Source organism: Hyperolius riggenbachi, chromosome 3, assembly GCF_040937935.1.
Source record: "Hyperolius riggenbachi isolate aHypRig1 chromosome 3, aHypRig1.pri, whole genome shotgun sequence".
Lineage (NCBI taxonomy): Eukaryota > Metazoa > Chordata > Amphibia > Anura > Hyperoliidae > Hyperolius > Hyperolius riggenbachi.
The window spans coordinates 220,526,362-220,547,556 of record NC_090648.1 but is presented as its reverse complement, the minus strand read 5'-3'; the positions used below and the strand labels follow the sequence as shown (position 1 = coordinate 220,547,556).

Genomic DNA, 21,195 nt, shown 5'->3' with positions numbered 1-21,195 from the left:
CTATAGCAGTGATCATTTACTGTATATATGGTATGTGCTTTAAAAAGTGTTACTCACTAACAATGTTCCTCTTCTGCCCCTGCCTACTCCTTTCTCACACTGGCTGTCCTTGGAAAGCAGATTTAGTGGGCCTGGCCCCATGCAATTATTATATATTCAGCACTGGATGGGAGAGGTGAAGCTGTATAAACTTTGCACTCGGGCTTCTGGCTCTGCAGCTGCAGCACTGCTCAAGGCATTATTATTATTATTATTATGACAAACACTGTTTTTGTTGTAGTGTGTCAGTGCACAACAAGGATGTGAAAAAACCCTACTAAAATGAATGATTTTTCTTTGCGCCTGCATATTTTCAATGCTTAATTATACAGGGCCAAATACTATGAAAGAGTCAAAAGAGATCAGAAAGATTATAGATTAATAAATAAACCTGATCCAATAACAGAGAAGTAAGGTAAATGACCGATACCACCCAAAAGGAAATCAAATGGATAAGGATCCTTACCTACCACACTGTCCACTCAAAACAATTGGGGATAAAATAAGCTGCTAGTGTTACACTGCATAATGTGGCACAACACAAGTGACTGTCTATTCTCGGCTGTTCTTCCCCACCCGCAAAACTGCTTTTCCAATATGATAAACTGCCAGGGTTGATCAAAAGTTAATTAAAAGGTTGATTTATCAGACATGTTGAAAGCAATAGATCAACAGATTTAAAGTGAACAAATTAAAAAAAAAAAAAAAATTCTCCATATGCATATGGCCAGCCTTAAGCCTCATCTACACGGTACAATTTTCTATCAGATAGACGGATCTATTAGATAGACCTAATAAGAAATTGCATTGTGTGTAGACGTCCAAATTGTTTCAGATCTATTTTGCAATAGATTTTGCTTTGATAAGTACCCAAAATCTTTTGCAAAATCTAACGCAATCCAATTGGTTTGGTTGGAAATTATCTAGTAGATCCGATCTGATGGAACATTGTACCGTGTAGATGAGTCTTTACTGTCCCATCTTATTTTAATAATCTGTAAATGTTACAAGGTTATTTAGATTTTCCTGGCTACTTCCCTAAGATGTGGAAGTGATCTTACAATAATGGTTCCATACCAAAGTGAAGCTTTTTGGAGAGGCAGCCCAGCGTTTCACAGTAGTTAATGGCCATTCCTGCAGAACGTCCTTCGTTTTCTCATCTACTCTCATTACCGAATCTTTGGTTATACCGAGCAGACGTGGCACAAGTTTGTTCTTACCCTTCATTTTCTCCTGTTGAAATTGAAGAGATTTATGAGACAAATACAAAAAAAATTTGCTAAATTTTGAACTTAAGAGAATTGAATAGGTTTTTTTGTAGAACATCTTTAACTTATTAGCAGCTTCAAACAACATTTTTAGTTTGAAAGCTGCTGGTGCAGTGTGAGCCTCTGTCGGCATATATGGTTTGACTTTCTGGTGCAGCCAAATAAGCATGTGGCAGAAAAGTTATATTTACCTGTCCGGAGAGCTTCTTCTCTTTCTCCACTGGTGGTTTTAAACTTCCATCAGGTCTTCTGGGTTCCAATGACATGATATGTCATGTGATCGGGATCCAGGAGACTGTGTCAGTGTTACAGCGCCACCTGGTGGTGGAAGAAGGTGGTGATCCAGCCGACCAGACTGGTGAATATGAAAGCTCCCTGCTGCCCACTCTGCATACCCTGTCGAGCCTGCCAGGCTGAGAAGGCAAATTTCTCTAGCAGCTGGAAAAAACTGGCCCTGCAGCTAAAGTTTTACATTGTTTGGCTGCTAAAGGTTTAAAAAGTACCAAAAGCTTTCATGTTTATCCTCTGTTTATTAGCTGGATACTTTCACACTGGGGCGTAACAGTGTGTTGCATTAGACAAAATAATAACATTGCTAACCAGATGCAATTATTTTGTAATGGCACATTCACATTGAAGTGCTAGCAGTGTGGTGCAGTAGAAACCGTTGGAATTCCGCGATGCATGCTGTGTGGTACCAGGCAGCTTGCACGTTAACAGTTGCATTAAAGCATTCTTTGTATTTACTGTATATTTCACAGCATGCATCTCATTGCACACATTCGTGATGCAGCTTTTCCCCTCTGTTGTGATCCTGCATTTGCTGGATGTGCACCGCAGCACCCCTGTGTAGCCTAGTGTACACTACACTGTTTGCAACAGTTCTGAAGCTCAAGCAGCACCAGGACATACAGGAAGGAAGAATTTTTAGAAACTGTTCATCAAAGGCAGCTTCAAACATTCTCTCAGCATAGGTTTTTCTTTAAGCAATCTGGCTAATGAGCCAATACTCTAGAGGCCTTACTCAGCCCTGCTAATGAACATTGGTAAAGCAGTGGCAACAAGACTGGGACTCAACAATGTTCATTAGATTCCACAGCTGCAGTTTACAGACTGCTGATTGGTGAGGTCAGCAGAAAAAAAAGCAGACAGAGAATGTGCAGTGATGTGACTGAAGGCAAAGTGTCTAAGATAAACAATTAAAACCTAAAGATGATAATTAGGTAAAAAATTACCAGAAGAGAGGAAATATGGGACCAAGAACAAAATGTAAGTAAGAACAAGCGGAAAGAATGCCTTATGATATCTCTCTTTTTCGATCACTACATGACACATTTGCTGTGCAAAGCAGTGTTAATATACAGCAGACTCCACAAAACACCCAGGCCCACACACAATTCAATTTTTCTCACCAGTTTTCTCCTAGTTATTTTTTTTCACACCTTGCCAATAAAATGTGTTTTAAGCCACCAGCAAGCAAGAAAATGCTCAAAATAATTAAATAGTGCGTTTTCACCTATTTTGGGGTACTTTTCACGTAATAAATGCTGAAAAGTTATTTTAAAAAGAAGTTGAAAAATTAACGCCCGGGGAAAAAGTTAATTGCATATGGGCCCAAGTCCCTTACTCAATTTGCTTTTCTCGTAAGTGATATATTCACCTCTTATCAACAAAATGCCGTTTAAGCCACCAGCAAGCAAGAAAAATTATTTTAAACAAAAGATGAAAAATTATGCCTGGGATTAAAAAGTGAACTGCAAATGTCCCCAAGTGCATAGAGAATCAGAAGGAAAAGAACAGGGAATTATACTAACATGGAGAACAAATGTGAACCATACATTCTACAAAAACTACAAATTACAAACCTTGCAAAGGTATACAATGGAGCATGTACACTGAATTTTACATTTTTAGGCTGCTTTGGGATTGTGTTAAATATTCATGACGATTAATGAGTGCAAAAATTCCCATTTACTGATGGATGGATTGTCACTGAGACTCACTAGTATGGAGAGGCATTCTTTGACATCATAAAGCTGTCAGAAATCCTAATATATAGCGGCCTGCAGGGTAACCCCACCATCAGCAGCCTCCTATCTGGCTTCATTCAGGTCCTGTCCCTTTGCACAAACATTCCAGAACATTTGTATGTACTGAGCAGCACACTAGGCCTCATTCATGAAAGTGTCTGTGGGAAGGACTGTCCCAAGCAATCCGTGTTGTCTCACAGCAACCAATCTTATTCTCCTCATCTCATGCTACAAAGCTAGAATCTGACCAACTGCTGTGGAACAAAACACTGCCTGAGAATTTTCCACATTTTCATGAGACCCTCTAAATCGGCAATTCCATTTAAGAAACAGACCCACTTGGAACAATGAATTAAGGCAGATAAAACTAGTGGCAAGTAATACTATGTCTAGCCATACATAAGAATTGAATGTCACCTAGTATTTTGGCAGTTAATGAACTAGAATGTGTGAATTATACAGTGAATTATAAAGGATAGATCACGCTTGGATCCATGGAAAATGTCCGCTGTTTTACGCATTTTTTCACCAATGTGCGTTTTCCGCACACATCAGCCGACAGTTAGCTAAAAAGCAGCCAACTGTCAGCAATGGGAATCACACGTGGTGTGCGAAAAAGAAGTTCAGGCAGCAACGTTTTTTCCTCCGTCTGCAAGAACTGCACGTCACATCTGGTGCGATTCTACATGTGGGAAAACTATGTGCGATTCCCCCAAGTGTGACCTATGAGTTCACCTAGATATGGTTCACATGACAATCCAGTAAAGGATCTGGGAAAGAGGAAAGATAACTTAACAGCACCTAATGCCTAAACAAGAATAGTAACAAAAATAAACTGTAAAACGTAAGGTGAAAAGGCATTATTCTAGTTTGATTTTCTGCTGAGATCACTAGATTCACCTTCTCACAACAAAGTTAATATACTGTATAGCACATGTCAGGAACCGGCCCGCGGCACGCCTGCGTATACGGTTCCCGACTGCGGGTTTGACCAGATTAAGCGGGGAACAGCCTTATTTAAGCTACAAACAAGGCTGGAACCCCTCAAACACTTCTCACTGCCACCACTAGCGTTGCTAGACACGTTCACTCAGCTATCGAGTGCTCAATACGCAATCTGCGTTTTCGTATTTGGGTCAGCTCTGCGCTTAGGCCAAATACGAGAGCGCCACGCACACACACACCGTTGCAATCTTACACTATAGTGACGCAAAACCACTAACAGTCGTTCCGAACGATACTGTTAGCTACTCGCACTGGCATTTCGTACGCTGGGTCAGCTGCGCGCTTTAGGCCAACGTATGACAAACGCCCCCACACACAATGCAATTACAATTTCATATGGTAGTGTTGCTCAAGCATACAATTAGGCACGGACTTATACACGGTTACACTTCAGTCTCCTTTAGGCTATGAGTGTTAGTTTAGTACGGCAGAAGTCAAGCTTATTAAATAATAATTTAATATTCCAGAAAAACATAGAACAATGCAGAACTTAATATATACAAAAGATTACAAAAAACAAAGTAAAAATAGTTACAAGATAAAAGTTACAAAGATAACACACACGGATATTTGCGTAAAATAAAAATGGGGATTAAAAAAAACGTTACCAACTTGAAGGTCTCAACGTTGTCGGCAGGAGCATGCCGCTTGTTCGACCAGAAGTCGAGATCAACTCTAGCTATGCGCTAACTCCAAGAGCAGATACCGGTGGCTGTTCTGGGTCAGCTTAAATAGTCTGAAGTGTCCCCTGGGGCATTTAATGTCCAGCCCCCAGGAATAAATGCAGTTTCCTCGTTTGTGACATCACCGAACGCTTGTCATAATCTTTCTTGTGATATGCAAACTTCAAAGGGGTTCCTGTTTTAGCTTCTTGAAGTCTGCAGAATTCAATAGGTGAGATTGTATCCTACCAGACATCAAAAAGCTTCCTCCCCATTATTTCCTTGGTTAAAGTGTATTCTAGCACATACATGAAAAGATTGAATTTTGGTTACAGGTAGCAGTTTGCCTGTAGACAGACGCAGACAATCACACCTGGGACAGCAGATCAAAAGTGACTGCTAGTGGCTTAATGAGCCGCTTCCTTGCCTATTGAAGGTGACTGGTCTTATTCACTGAAGACCTCTTTAGATGCAAATGTAGGTCTAGTGACCCACCCACACAAATACATGAACAGTCCAGGAATCTAGCCTGCATATCTACACCTTTGACATACCACAGCAGATATAAAAATGATAGAATATGTTTATGTATTCCTAACATCATAAGCACCCCAATATATCACCACAGTACAAGCTAGAACTTGCTACCCTAATATATTGTTACTGAGCTCATGTCTCCTGCAACTGAAGTGACTGATAGAATTGCTTACATCTTATTAATTTACTGGATCTACTGAGCTCAGACATGTTAATAGGTCACTAGGGATGGTCAATGAGATGCAAACAATTAAGAGCAAACAATTAAGAGTTGATACAGGAGCATGCAAATGATGTATGAATTCAAAACCAAAAAAAAAGGTAAGAGAAAATATATCTAGAAAAATGCAAAATTACTTTAATCTATCAATATCCACAAAATATAAAATTTGTTAAAAAGACTAAAAAACCTTTTGCACATATGGGATTAGCACATGAGAGGGAGGCGAAGAATCACTTCCCTGTGACATCAGTACAGTACCACAGTATCAGAAGATTACTAAATAAACTGGCCAGTTATCTAATATCTTTTTTATGGATCCTTTGTAAGTTCAAGGAACAGGCTTTTGAAACCTAAATAGCAAAGGATTTGTGTACTTTTGTCTCCAAGGTTTTCCCAAGAGAAACAGCCATAATTTTGCTTGGTGTGCTTATTCAGTTACCACTTTCCAGGACAATAGTCAAAGTCCGCCAGGATAAGTAATCCTTATGCAGAGTTGCCCTTTGTGATTCTTTCCAGGACAAGGTTGGAGTCCGCCAGGATACAATCCTTATGCAAAGTTGCCCTTTACGATGTTAATTGTAGATAGCATTGAGGTGCTTATACCACTATGATATTCATATAATTTCTAAGAATTTCATCAGCAGCGGCAGGAATTAAGTATACAAGTCCGCCAGGATATCAACCTTTTGCAGCACTGTCCCAAATGCCAAGCTGTTTTTCCTATAATGTTCAAGCCAGTGCAAGTTCACCTTTATGCAGTAGGTAATTGGCATATATTTGCAAGTCAATCAATAGTGGTATATCAATATTTGCAGCAGAAAGCACAGTTCCATATTAGTGCACATTTCATTGTTCATTGCCATATAGTGCTTGTAAGAGTGATAGGCATATAAAAGTCACTGATACTCATTCAAAGTGGTGATATTAGGAGATGCCATCTATAGCCTTTTCCCTTCTGTGCAGGCTTGGTCTATCAAGGGGCCCAATTGCCGACCGGTTTAACTGGTCAGATTACCAGCATCGTCATGGCAGGCTCCAAAGTGTACCGAACTGGAGCAAAACGGCGGCCTAAAATGACACCGGGTGGCCGGGGAAAACTGCCCCGCCCCTCCAGGAACCATGGCCGCACCGCTACGTCACTATATTACACAGAGCTGGCAGGCGGGAGGTGATGGGAGGAGCGGCAGTCCCGTCACTGCAATGCGTTCCGGTCTCGCCACGCCCTCCACGCTGTCAGGTGATACAATAAAAATGTATGAAATGTAATGTATGAAATTTAAAAATGGACAAATCAAATGCACTTTGCTGGGATGTGATTGCATCATTTTTAAGCTGAATAAATTTGCACAATAGTGCATCAGTTCGAAAATTATTTGCATCTCATTGACCATTTCTAGTGGCCACACACAGGAGTTTAAGTCCAAATAAAGGTGGTCCCAGTTAGGCTCCCTGCACACTGCAAATCCATTTTCCGATTCCGATTCCGTTTCCGATTCCGATTTTCCTTGAATACATTCAACAGAAAAACGGATCAAAAAACGCAGCATGCAGTTAAGATTAAAAATCTGAATCGGAATCGGATGTAAAAACAGATTAAAAAGCGGAATCGGAATCTGAAATGCATGCAGTGTGCAAGAGGCCTTACAGCCATGAAACACCATGAAGTTTGTTCTCCTTAAACATTTAGTACACCTGTGTTTGCTGTAAACTGCGTTAAATAAATGAATAATATGAGCACAAGTAGCAGATCACCAACCTTCACTAGAAAGAAAGACACTCCATAGGTCCGTAAAGATCGCGCCAGCTTCACATACTTTACTTTAGCTTCAATTTCAGTCATTTCTCCACAGTTTTTATGTTCCTATTAGCAAAAAATATCAGATTATGGAGAGATAGCAGATATTCCCTGCAGTACTAAACTGCAACCTGAGTCAGTAATGTCACCAAAAAATGAGGAGCTGCAATTATAAGAACATATTTCCAACACATTAAGGGTGCATACACACATCAGACCATAGTCTTTGGAAAATGAAAGATCACAGACCAATTTTACCCCCTTCCATGTAGTATGAGAGCCATACCTACACAGTCTTTTCTATGGAGCTGAACTCCCCATCAGATAGAAATCTTTGCAAGATGCTGAACACATGCAACAGATCAGTATCTGCAAAACATCAGTGCCTGCAAAATATCCGTTCCTGCAAATTGCATTCATAGTCTATGATATCTGCAGATCTCATACACACCTTGTTTAACAGACATTCATCTGCAGATCAGACAATCATCTGCAGATCTGAAGATCCATCCTGGTGGATCTGACCTGCAGATGAATGTCTGTTAAACAAGTTGTGTATGAGGATCTGCAGATATCATAGACTATGAATGCATTTTGCAGGAATGGATCTTTTGCAGGAACAGATCTTTTGCAGATACTGATCTGTTGAATGTGTACAGCATCTTTGTGTGCAGCATCTTGCAAAGATTTTATCTGGTGGGGAGTGCAGCTCAATAGAATAGACTGTGTAGGTATGGCTCTCATACTACATGGAAGGGGGTAAAATGGGTCTGTGATCTTTCATTTTCCAAAGACTATGGTCGGATGTGTGTATGCACCCTAAGAAGGGCAGATGCAAGAACAGGTGTAAAGAGGAACTGCAACGTCATACATTAGAATGCAGCAAATTAATCAGCATACCCGCTTTAACATTACATGTCCTGGTTTCTGCATCAGAAACCCTTCTTATAGTTATATATTGCTGTATATTGTTATACGGCCTCTGCCCTCCCAATGTCTGTTTATTATGTGTAATTCCCCCCACAGATCATTCAGGGAGACCAGCTATGTTTTTGTACTGGCTTTAGAACTCTCAGTAAAGAACATTCCACAGAGATCACTTGCCAGACTAAGATGTTGCCTGGGATACATTTCAGAAAGTAAATCAGGGAAAGGAAAGATTTTACAATGGTCAAACATTGACTAAATAATTTATGAATGCATATTATAAAACAATAATCTTTATTATTTATTAAATTATTTTGGTTACAGTTCCTCTTTGAAGTGTACATAGTTGTTCTCAATAGAGAAGTTGAAGGACATCTGTCAGAACTCAATCCATGCATACGTTGCCCCACTTTCTTCTCTCGCTGCCCTTATCACCATCTTCCCAATAGTGACACAGCAGTATATTGAGATTTGACCCAATTTATTTGGTGTGAAACAGGCAGTCATCGGGGAGGGGGGGGGGTGCACCAACACTGAATGAAAAGATTAAGCTACAGATGGCAATGAACATTTTATAGTTGGTCTAAACTTTCCTCAGTCTACATAAATGCAAAATGAAAAGATTTGGCTGAAGACCCACTTCATGCCTGTTTCACTGTGTGGCCAGATATTCATTTGGATGAAATCAGCAAGTATACAGTATGCCTGCTCACTTCAAAATCTATTGAACAAATGGAATGTAGATTGGATCACCAACTAATACAGGGTTAATAAATAATGAGATGGGACTGAAAAATGAAAACCAGGAACTGGAATTTTCATTAGGACTATGGCCCTTAAGCAATTAACGTTTTCTCCTGAGTTATCTCCTAGGAGATAATTTTCATATTCTCTTTTAAATAACTTTTAAACACTTTACAAAAAAAAAATCACGTAAAAGTTGGCAAAAAAGTATTATCAAAATTATTTTAAATATTTTCTTGCTTGCTGGTGGTTTAAAAGGCATTTTACGAAAAGGTGTTAAAATATCACCTAGGAAAACACTCAAGAGAAAAAGTGATTTGTATATGGGTCGATTACTCAAACTGCCAATTTTTGTACCTGTATTTTGTGCCAATATCTAAGTTTCTTTCACTCTATTTTCTATATCTCTATTTTTGCTAGGCATAAGTTTTTGTTCTTTTTTTAAAAATAAACTTTCACTTATTAATTCACTTTCAATCATTGCTAATGACAGAAACTTTTAGACAGCACAAAACATCAAACAAAGGTGACCACCTACTTACGAAAAGGTTCTGTTTCTAGTAGATTGTACATCTAATTTATTTTTAAGTCTAGACTTGGACGTAGGATTTGAACAATGATTTTTGTTGTTTTCAATATATTTCCAACAATACTGTAATATGTGATAATAAAACCAGTACAGTACATTTTGTACACAAGTACAACTTTTAAAGTACAACACTATGTAATATGTCAGCGCTTTATAAATAAAGTTTAATTATAATAGGTATAGTTAATAAGTATTAGACGTTTGTGACTCGAGTGTTTGTAAGTAGGGAATATTCTGTACTGCCTCATTTGTTTAGTACAAAAGAAATGAGCTCTTTTTTTTCCCTAATTGCAATCATCAGTAACTCTTCTTGGGGTATTTGTTCTTAGCTTTTAATCTTCTATTTATTACCACATTGTTTCTACATACTTAGCAGCAGACAATGGCCTCTCTACCATCTAGTCAGTGACTTAAAGAGAACCCGAGGTGGGTTTCTAAGAATGAAATCTGCGATCAGAGGCTGGGTCTGCCTATACTGCCCAGCCTCTGTTGCTATTTCAATCCCCCCCAAGTTCCCCATGCGCTCCGCTCTCCCCCATAAATCACAGCAGCGCTGTGTGGGCTGTGTTTACCTTCGTCCTGTCAGTCTGCATGCTCCCCCGCCTCCTGCAGAGCTCCGGTCCCCGCCTGCGTCCCTTCCCTCCCCGCTGATTGGAGGAAAGGGACACGGGCGGGGACCAGCGCTATGCAGGAGGCGGGGGAGCGGCGGAGAGTAAAAGGACAAAAGTAAACACAGCCCGCTGTGACATGTTGCGTGTCGGCAGCGCGGCTTTTATTTATGGGGGAGAGTGGAGCGCAGGGGGAACTTAGGCTAAGCAATATAAGCAGACCCAGCCTCTGAGCGCAGATATTCTTAGAACGCCACCTTGGGTTCTCTTTAAAGAGAACCCGAGGTGTGTTTAAAGAATGTTATCTGCATACAGAGGCTGGATCTGCCTATACAGCCCAGCCTCTGTTGCTATCCCAAACCCCACTAAAGTCCCCCTGCACTCTGCAATCCCTCATAAATCACAGCCATGCTGTGAGGCTGTGTTTACATCTGTAGTGTCAGTCTCAGCTGCTCCCCCGCCTCCTGCAGAACTCTGGTCCCTGCCCCCGTCCCTTCCCTCCAATCAGCATGGAGGGAAGGGATGCAGGCGGGGACTGGAGTTCTGCAGGAGGCAGCAGACTGACACTATAGAGATAAACACAGCCAGCTCTGACAAGCTGTTTGTCAGCAGCATGGTTGTGACTTATGAGGGATTGCAGAGTGCAGGGGGACCTTAGGGGGGTTTGGAATAGCAACAGAGGCTGGGCTGTATAGGCAGATGCAGCCTCTGTATGCAGATAATATTCTTCAAACTCACCTCGGGTTCTCTTTAACAAAGCTTCTCTTCTGTAAGCACTTCTATTGGTCAAATATATCACATTGACCATGTCAAACCCAATATACTTAAAAGTTATCAATAATCCAAAAGAGTTGATTTTTGCTATATTACCTGGAATATTTTCTTTTCTGCTCCTCTTTGTTTGATATATTCCTTGGGAAGAAACTCCTTCAGACTAAAACATAATAAAAACTGGTAAGTGAGCCAGCTCTTCACAATCTAATATGTTAAAAGGGTTCACTCATTTGTGAAGAACAGGGCATGAGAACAAAACGAAAAAGTGAAATCAATATGCTGTCATGTACCAGATGCAAAATTATGAGCGTATGGTAATATGATTGAAGGCTTGTTCACACTATGAGCCTTATGCTTTTTTTAAGCACTGGCGATTTTAAAAATCACTTTAAAAGCGCTTGAGCAATGTTGCTCTATGCTTGTGTTCTCACATGAGTGATGAGCTTTCTTTCCCGAGTGCAAACTCAGGTCCTGCACCATTTCTTGAGCGTTTGCGCTTCATTGCAAGGTATAAGGAAATCGCAAAGCGCTTTGAAAAGCGATTTGGTGAGTGCTTTACAAAAAAAAAATTGTAATTCAGTTCCAGGTCAAAGAGTTCACTTCCTGTTTATAGTCAGGAAGTAACGGAAAAAAGTGTGTAGAAAAGTGCTTAGAAAATTGCCTAAAGTGTAAATCGCTCTCAAAGTGCAGGGAAAAGCACTTACAAAAGCACTCAGTGCTTTATAATGTGAACAAGGCCTTAAAGCGGATCCGAGATGAAAAACTAACTATAACAAGTAACTTGTCTATATATCTTATGTGAAGTTTAGATAGTTTAATCAGCAAATCTAGCTGCAAACAGCTTCAACAGTTTATGATTATTTCTTCCTGTGATACAATGAGGGCAGCCATGTTCTGTTTGTCACATTACACACAGTCAAGCTGATCTGTATCTCCAGCCCTCAGCCTTTGAAAGCCTCCTACTCCCTCCTCCCCTCTGCCTCTGAAATCTCTGGCTAGTAACCTCCTCCTCCTACTGCCCAGATTGAGCTCCCATAAGCCCTTGCTACTAAGGCTCAGAGTTCCAAGGCACTCTGGAGAAGCTGTGGGCGAGGCTTGTTTAGTTTATAGGAAATTAGAGTATTAGAACAAACAAAAAAAGTATTTGGCTTGAGGAACGCCCTATAAACTATATGAAAGGAACACAATGATGCAATGAGTAAAAGTTTATCTTGGATTCAGTTTAGAAAGCGCTGCTCAGAAATGGTTTAGGTTGAGGGAATTTGTGTAAAGCAGATATTTATCAAAAACAGAAGCTAGCCACAGATAAGCGAGTTGGTTAGTTGTTAGCTCTGATCATTCTATCGATCGTACACAGCTCAACCAGTGTATGGGTACCGTTACTTCTGGGGAAGATCGGCAACCAGGCAAGTTCTTCAAACTTGTCCAACCGACCTGACATTTTATTAAACCATCTATGGTTTTTGTTTGAAGTCCCTCACTCTTACCATTTCTAACACCATGGTGGTTACATTCCCTGTGAAAACACTGAAGATCCAGTGATGATAAAAGAAGGGGGTTTTGGTAGGGTTTCTTTTGGCTTCAATGGAACGCCTGGAGTCTACTGCTGTCACTGATGGGATGAATGTGCGCCTCTCACCTCATCCATTCAATGCCAGCTGGATGGGAGCTGTTACAGGTATTAACCTCCCCAGTAAACAGAGGGGGTGGGGGGAGTGGCCATTGGCATGTGTGTTGGTAGGGTTGGGAAGAAGGGAAGTGGCCATGGGTATGATGTGGTGGTAGGGATAGGAAAAGAGGGGGGCGCCTGCTGATGCTGGGTGAGCAATTAGAACTGCATTATTACCTGTACGGAAAGCCTATTGCATCAGTCAATGAGGAGATTCCTCTGTGTGATGTTTCAGTTCAGTTATTTAACTGACCATATATGTAGGTTGTATCCTACTCTGAAAGTCTGGCCAGTTTATCGTTTCTTGCTATTGTTTAATAGTGCAAAATGTTGTTTCTTTGTATTATGTTTCAATACAAAGATTTTTGAAACGATAAGTTGCAATGAAAAAAGACCCACTATTATGTGAAACAATAAGAATGGTTAGAATTAAGTGGTTGCTGTTAGGAGTGGGAGTCAATATATAGGATATGGCCAGAACCCAAAGTTTGGCCATGTTGGGACCTGGCCAGCCAGTACATGAAATGGGCGACTGATGCGGTCAGTACAAGAAGAGCTGACTCGTTTTGTACTTGGCCGGCCAGAATGCAACCTGACAAGACCCAGCCATCAAAGCTGCAGCTGACGCTGTGTCTGCCCGTCTCAAAGCTGCTTATTGTGTACCAGTAATGAAGCGTAAATGTAGGGGCACAGTACAGCATTCACTATGAATGCCACTGGGGATACCACCAGGAATACACTGCCTTCCCCTGACATGCACAGCTGGCATGTCCCGAAGCATACTGTGCTGCGGCAAGTGAAGCCTATCCTGCATTCCAGCTGGCTTGGAGCAAAGCATTGGACAGACAGAGCAGCGGCAACAGGTAAGCAGTGATCAGAGGGGAACAGATCATATTGGAACACAAAGGGTGGACGGGACTTGGCCGGCTGGGTCCCTCACACATTCCGCAGAATTTTGGGTTACAGCAGGGAAATGCCAGGGTGCAGGATGGGGAGCTGTGGAACAGAACAGAGCTGGCTGACACAATCTACCTCCTCTTGTTGTTACCTCTGGGAAGGGAGTGTGCCTGAGTTGGTGACTGGACATTGAGAAAGAGTACTGTTAGAGAGGTCAGTGGGTGCAAAAAGGAGAAGGGATACACCTTTAGGTTGTGAGGGAGGAATCATTCCCGAAATGTATGAAAATAGCTTATTCTGGGGAGGCTCATTTTCCCTTCATCTTTCTACTTACTCTAGAAATCCAGGTTTATGCTTGGCTTCAACATGAGGTCCAAACTGTATCTGTGTTTGAATTCCACCAAACTCACAGGCCTTGTCAAATGATACAGGATGAGAACCATTCAGGATATCATCACGAGCCTAAGACAAAGACATATCTTAGCACACAAATAAAATTACCTAAACTCTGCACACTCTTCAATGGGACATTATTTATTACCAATATAAACAATAAATCATTTCTGCCTCTTTTCCCTATTCTATGGCTGGAAGGCATCTTTTTTCCTAAGTTTTCTTTTTCTCTTGTTAGCTTAGAGGAAGTCATACTGAGCTCCAATACTCCAAAAACACAACAGCAGCATATATTTTAAATCTTATCATATGGTATATTAATTTACGCTTCTCCCAGCATGCATTTATGCTGCTGAATCAAGATGACTACAGTTAATTATCACCAACTACCAGAACTTAGTTTTTAAACAAAAATGTATGCAGCCTAAGTTAATACCCTTCCTTTCCCTCTATAGCTGTATAAATTGTGGATATTCTTAATAATACAGTTATAACAGGTTCCTCATGCCAAAAAAACTATTCTACTTCCAACCTGAACGTTTAAAACTTGTTAATTTCTTAATATAACTTAAGAAGTCAAATTCAGAGAGGGTAAACAGTTTGAAAGCAGAAGGAGTGTTTGTAGAATAAATAATAGAGTAAACCAAATGATCCAGCTTTCAAATGAAATGTATGAAGGGTAGGAAGCAAAAAAAAAAGGAAGGGAAGACAGAAACATCAGTTAGGGCTGGTGGACACCAATAGCACTTCTGAGCACTTTTAAAACACTTGGCTAATGTATTTGTACTGGATGGATCACACCAGAGCGATGTGATTTTTTCCAAACGCGGGTCCTGCAGCATTTCTGAGGCGATTAAGCCTCAATGTTAATTATCGGAAAAGCGGAAAATCAATCTCTACACCAACAATTGCTAGGCATAACTAGAAATTCGCTAGGCATATGTCTGAAATCGCTTAGAAAAATCACTTCTAAAAAAAGCTTAGCATTTGCAATTACGCTAGCAATTTTTGGTGTGCACTGGCCCTTAAAAAGGAACTGTCGTGAAAATCTTAAAATTTAAAACACATACAAATAAGAAGTACATTTTTCCCAGAGTAAAATGAGCCATAAATTACTTCTCTGCTATGTTGCAGTCACTCACAGTAGGTAGTAGAAATCTGACATTATCGACAGGGTTTGGGCTAGTCCATCACTCCATAGGGGATTCTCAGCATGGCCTTTATTCTTTATAAAGACATTCCCTGAAAAAGATTTATACAAAGATGCTGCCCAGCCTCCGTGCTCGCTGCACACTATTTTGGCAGTTGGATGGAGCAACTGCCATTCACTAAGTGTTTTTAAAAATACCTGAGAACCCCTCTATGAGAAGATGGGCTAGTCCAAAATCTGTTGGTAATGACAGATTTCTACTTCTTATTGTAAGTGACAGGAACATAGGAGAAAAGTAATTTATGGCTCATTTTACTGTGGGAGAAATGTACTTCTTATTCGTATGCATTTTAAACTTTGAGATTTTTGCGACAGTTCCTTTTTAATGTATAGCCACCTCTGCCTTACTAACGGGAAAAAATAGTTCCCAGAGACAATACTGAACAACAAACTGTTACCCGAGGGATCGAGTCCCAATCCTTGCAAGGGACAGTAATTGTGTGTGTATCTCTCTCTCTCATATATATATATATATATATATATATATATATATATATATATATATATATATATATATATATATACATATACATATACATATATATATATATATATATATATATATATATATATACATATATACATATATATATATATATATATATATATATATATATATTCTCATATGTTCCTGAGGTATAGAGGGGTTCTCAGGTATTTTTAAAAACACTTAGTGAATGGCAGTTGCTCCGTCCAACTGCCAAAATAGTGTGCAGCGAGCACGGAGGCTGGGCAGCATCTTTGTATAAATCTTTTTCAGGGAATGTCTTTATAAAGAATAAAGGCCATGCTGAGAATCCCCTATGGAGTGATGGACTAGCCCAAACCCTGTCGATAATGTCAGATTTCTACTACCTACATTTTCCCCTTTGGGGCCAATTGGACCATGCCATGTAAGGGTTTTTTCACCTTCCTCTGGATCAACAGGGATATGCGAGGGAGCAGGCTGGAGTTGTACTTTGTACTGGTTGAACTCGATGGACGTATGTCTTTTTTTCAACCAAAATAACTATGTAAATATATATATATATATATATATATATATATATATATATATATATATACAGTGGAGGAAATAATTATTTGACCCCTCACTGATTTTGTAAGTTTGTCCATTGACAAAGAAATGAAAAGTCTCAGAACAGTATCATTTCAATGGTAGGTTTATTTTAACAGTGGCAGATAGCACATCGCAAGTAAAATCGAAAAAAATAACCTTAAATAAAAGATAGCAACTGATTTGCATTTCATTGAGTGAAATAAGTTTTTGAACCCTCTAACAATAAAAGACTTAATACTTAGTGGAAAAACCCTTGTTTGCAAGCACAGAGGTCAAACGTTTCTTGTAATTGATGACCAAGTTTGCACACATTTTAGGAGGAATGTTGGTCCACTCCTCTTCGCAGATCATCTCTAAATCCCTAAGGTTTCGAGGCTGTCTCTGTGCAACTCTGAGCTTGAGCTCCCTCCATAGGTTTTCTATTGGATTAAGGTCCGGAGACTGACTAGGCCACTCCATGACCTTAATGTGCTTCTTCTTGAGCCACTCCTTTGTTGCCTTTGCTGTATGTTTTGGGTCATTGTCATGCTGGAACACCCATCCACGACCCATTTTCAGTTTCCTGGCAGAGGGAAGGAGGTTGTCGTTCAGGATTTCACGATACATGGCTCCGTCCATTTTCCCGTTAATGCGATTAAGTTGTCCTGTGCCCTTAGCAGAAAAACACCCCCAAAGCAAAATGTTTCCACCCCCATGCTTGACGGTGGGGACGGTGTTTTGGGGGTCATAGGCAGCATTTTTCTTCCTCCGAACACAGCGAGTTGAGTTAATGCCAAAGAGCTCTATTTTGGTCTCATCAGACCACAGCACCTTCTCCCAGTCACTCACAGAATCATTCAGGTGTTCATTGGCAAACTTCAGACGGGCCTGCACATGTGCTTTCTTAAGCAGGGGGACCTTGCGAGCCCTGCAGGATTTTAATCCATTGCAGTGTAATGTGTTTCCAATGGTTTTCTTGGTGACTGTGGTCCCTGCTAATTTGAGGTCATTCACTAACTCCTCCCGTGTAGTTCTAGGATGCTTTTTCACCTTTCTCAGAACCATTGACACCCCACGAGGTGAGATCTTGCGTGGAGCCCCAGAGCGAGGTCGATTGATGGTCATTTTGTGCTCCTTCCATTTTCGAACAATCGCACCAACAGTTGTCACCTTCTCTCCCAGCTTCTTGCTAATGGTTTTGTAGCCCATTCCAGCCTTGTGCAGGTCTACAATTTTGTCTCTGACATCCTTGGACAGCTCTTTGGTCTTTCCCATGTTGGAGAGTTTGGAGTCTGCTTGATTGATTGAATCTGTAGACAGGTGTCTTTTATACAGGTGACTAGTTAAGACAGGTGTCCTTAATGAGGGTGACTAATTGAGTAGAAGTGTCTAACCACTCTGTGGGAGCCAGAACTCTTAATGGTTGGTAGGGGTTCAAAAACTTATTTCACTCAATGAAATGCAAATCAGTTGCTATCTTTTATTTAAGGTTATTTGTTCGATTTTCCTTTTGATGTGCGATCTGTCACTGTTAAAATAAATCTACCATTGAAATGATACTGTTCTGAGACTTTTCATTTCTTTGTCATTGGACAAACTGTGAGGGGTCAAATAATTATTTCCTCCACTGTATGTATGTATGTATGTATGTATGTATGTATGTATGTATGTATGTATGTATGTATGTATGTATGTATATATATATATATATATATATATATATATATATATATATATATATATATATATATACACATATACACACACACACACACACACACACACACACATATACATATACACACACACATATACATATACACACACACATATACATATATCTATATATATCTATATCTCTATATGTCTATATATCTATATCTCTATATATCTATATCTCTATATATCTATATATCTATATCTATATCTATATCTATCTATCTATCTACAGTGGTGTGAAAAACTATTTGCCCCCTTCCTGATTTCTTATTCTTTTGCATGTTTGTCACACTTAAATGTTTCTGCTCATCAAAAACCGTTAACTATTAGTCAAAGATAACATAATTGAACACAAAATGCAGTTTTAAATTATGGTTTTTATTATTTAGTGAGAAAAAAAACTCCAAATCTACATGGCCCTGTGTGAAAAAGTGATTGCCCCTCTTGTTAAAAAATAACTTAACTGTGTTTTATCACACCTGAGTTCAATTTCTGTAGTCACTCCCAGGCCTGATTACTGCCACACCTGTTTCAATCAAGAAATCACTTAAATAGGAGCTATCTGACACAGAGAAGTAGACCAAAAGCACCTCAAAAGCTAGACATCATGCCAAGACCCAAAGAAATTCAGGAACAAATGAAAACAAAAGTACTGTAATTGAGATCTATCAGTCTGGTAAAGGTTATAAAGCCATTTCTAAAGCTTTGGGACTCCAGCGAACCACAGTGAGAGCCATTATCCACAAATGGCAAAAACATGGAACAGTGATGAACCTTCCCAGGAGTGGCCGGCCGACCAAAATTACTCCAAGAGAGCAGAGAAAACTATCCGAGAGGCCACAAAAGACCCCAGGACAACATCTAAAGAACTGCAGGCCTCACTTGCCTCAATTGAGGTAAGTGTTCACGACTCCACCATAAGAAAGAGACTGGACAAAAACGGCTTGTATGGCAGATATCCAAGGCACAAACCACTTTTAAGCAAAAAGAACATTAAGGCTTGTCTCAATTTTGCTAAAAAAACATCTCAATGATTGCCAAGACTTTTGGCAAAATACCTTGTGGACCGACGAGACAAAAGTTGAACTTTTTGGAAGGTACGTGTCCCGTTACATCTGGCGTAGAATTAACACAGCATTTCAGCAAAAGAACATCATACCAACAGTAAAATATGGTGGTGGTAGTGTGATGGTCTGGGGTTGTTTTGCTGCTTCAGGACCTGGAAGGCTTGCTGTGATAGATAGAACCATGAATTCTACTGTCTACCAAAAAATCCTGAAGGAGAATGTCCGGCCATCTGTTTGTCAACTCAAGCTGAAGCGATCTTGGGTGCTGCAGCAGGACAATGACCCAAAACACACAAGCAAATCCACCTCTGAATGGCTGAAGAAAAACAAAATGAAGACTTTGGAGTGGCCTAGTCAAAGTCCTGACCTGAATCCTATTGAGATGTTGTGGCATGACCTTAAAAAGGCGGTTCATGCTAGAAAACCCTCAAATAAAGCTGAATTACAACAATTCTGCAAAGATGAGATGGGTCAAAATTCCTCCAGAGCGCTGTAAAAGACTTGTTGCAAGTTATCGCAAACGCTTGATTGCAGTTATTGCTGCTAAGGGTGGCCCAACCAGTTATTAGGTTCAGGGGGCAATTTCTTTTTCACACAGTGCCATGTAGGTTTTGAGTTTTTTTTTCTCACTAAATAATAAAAACCATCATTTAAAACTGCATTTTGTGTTCAATTATGTTATCTTTGACTAATAGTTAATGGTTTTTGATGAGCAGAAACATTCAAGTGTGACAAACATGCAAAAGAATAAGAAATCAGGAAGGGGGCAAATAGTTTTTCACACCACTGTATCTATCTATCGTCTCCTAAAATCCATCCCCTCGTCCACGCCGTGGGAGATGGGCAACGTCACACGTAGGGAATTGCCTATGGGGGCGAAGTACAGTGGGAACTTCGTGTGTCCCGTGACCGCTACGGTAGCTGTGAAGGCCCTGGAGGAATCCTGAAAGTGATGGCTAACGGGGCTCTGGTAAAAAGTCCTTGATCAGCAGATGTGGCGGAGAGGGAGTCCCTTGGAACGGCACTGACGGTGTAAAAGGCACCCTTTTCTCTGGGGTCAGTAAGAGAAACCGCTGCCTTGCGGAGAGGAATTCCTCAAAGGCTAAGGGATAAAACCCTGACAGAAAATAAGGCATGCCCAGAGGCCAAAAGGAGGCAACCCCTCCATTGGGCTAGGGGACTGTGGGCCAATCACCCGCATACCCGAAAATAAATGATTACAGAAACCTCAACAAAGAAAAGAAACCGGACTGATGAACTGAAGACGATTTTTGGCTTGAAAACGGTCACGAAAGTTGGTTTTTGGAATATAAGGACGCTAAGACAAACCGGGAAATTAAAGCAAGTGTGCTCTGAGATGATAAATTACAAGCTTGACATCTTAGGCTTGAGCGAGGTGCGTTGGAAAAACCATGGAGAACTTAAGACCCAAGAAGGACCCATCTTTCTTTATTCTGGCAACGAGGAAGGCAAAGACCACTTAGAAGGTGTTGGAATACTTCTAAGCAAGAGAGCAAAAAGGAGCTTGATCGAATGGGAACCCATCTCAGGGAGAATCATAACTGCTCGCTTCAAAACAAATATTAGAAATATAACAGTAGTTCAATGTTATGCCCCAACAGAAACCTCAACTACTGAAGAGAAAGACCAGTTTTATACCAAACTACAAGAAACCTTTGACAAACAAAAGAAGAAAGACCTTGTCATTATGATGGGTGACCTAAATGCAAAAATAGGTTCCGACAATGAAGGAATGGAACACATTATGGGATCTCATGGTGTAGGAGACCAGAATGAAAATGGAGGAAGATTAGTAAATTTTTGTGCTGAAAAAGATCTTGTGATAGGTGGTACCATCTTTCCACACAAAGTATGCCACAAGGTAACCTGGGTCTCACCCGACGGCACTACAGCAAATCAGATAGACCATATAGCCATCGCCAGGAAGTGGAGAAGATCTCTGCTGGATGTACGAAACAAGAGGGGAGCAGATGTGGGAA

The 21,195-nt window shown here is 40.3% G+C and overlaps 1 protein-coding gene across 2 annotated transcripts in view; it reads right to left on the bottom strand.

Annotated features, from left to right (window-relative positions):
* Positions 1 to 21,195, bottom strand: part of TLN2 (talin 2) — a 273,188-nt gene that overhangs the window by 112,231 nt on the left and 139,762 nt on the right. For both annotated transcript variants that reach the window (XM_068275770.1, XM_068275771.1), the window contains exons 8-11: positions 14,102 to 14,229; positions 11,298 to 11,361; positions 7,521 to 7,625; positions 1,117 to 1,272 (exon numbers count right to left, since the gene is read on the bottom strand). In XM_068275770.1, coding sequence (XP_068131871.1) covers positions 1,117 to 1,272; positions 7,521 to 7,625; positions 11,298 to 11,361; positions 14,102 to 14,229 — 453 coding nt within the window. The remainder of the gene's footprint in view (positions 1 to 1,116; positions 1,273 to 7,520; positions 7,626 to 11,297; positions 11,362 to 14,101; positions 14,230 to 21,195) is intronic.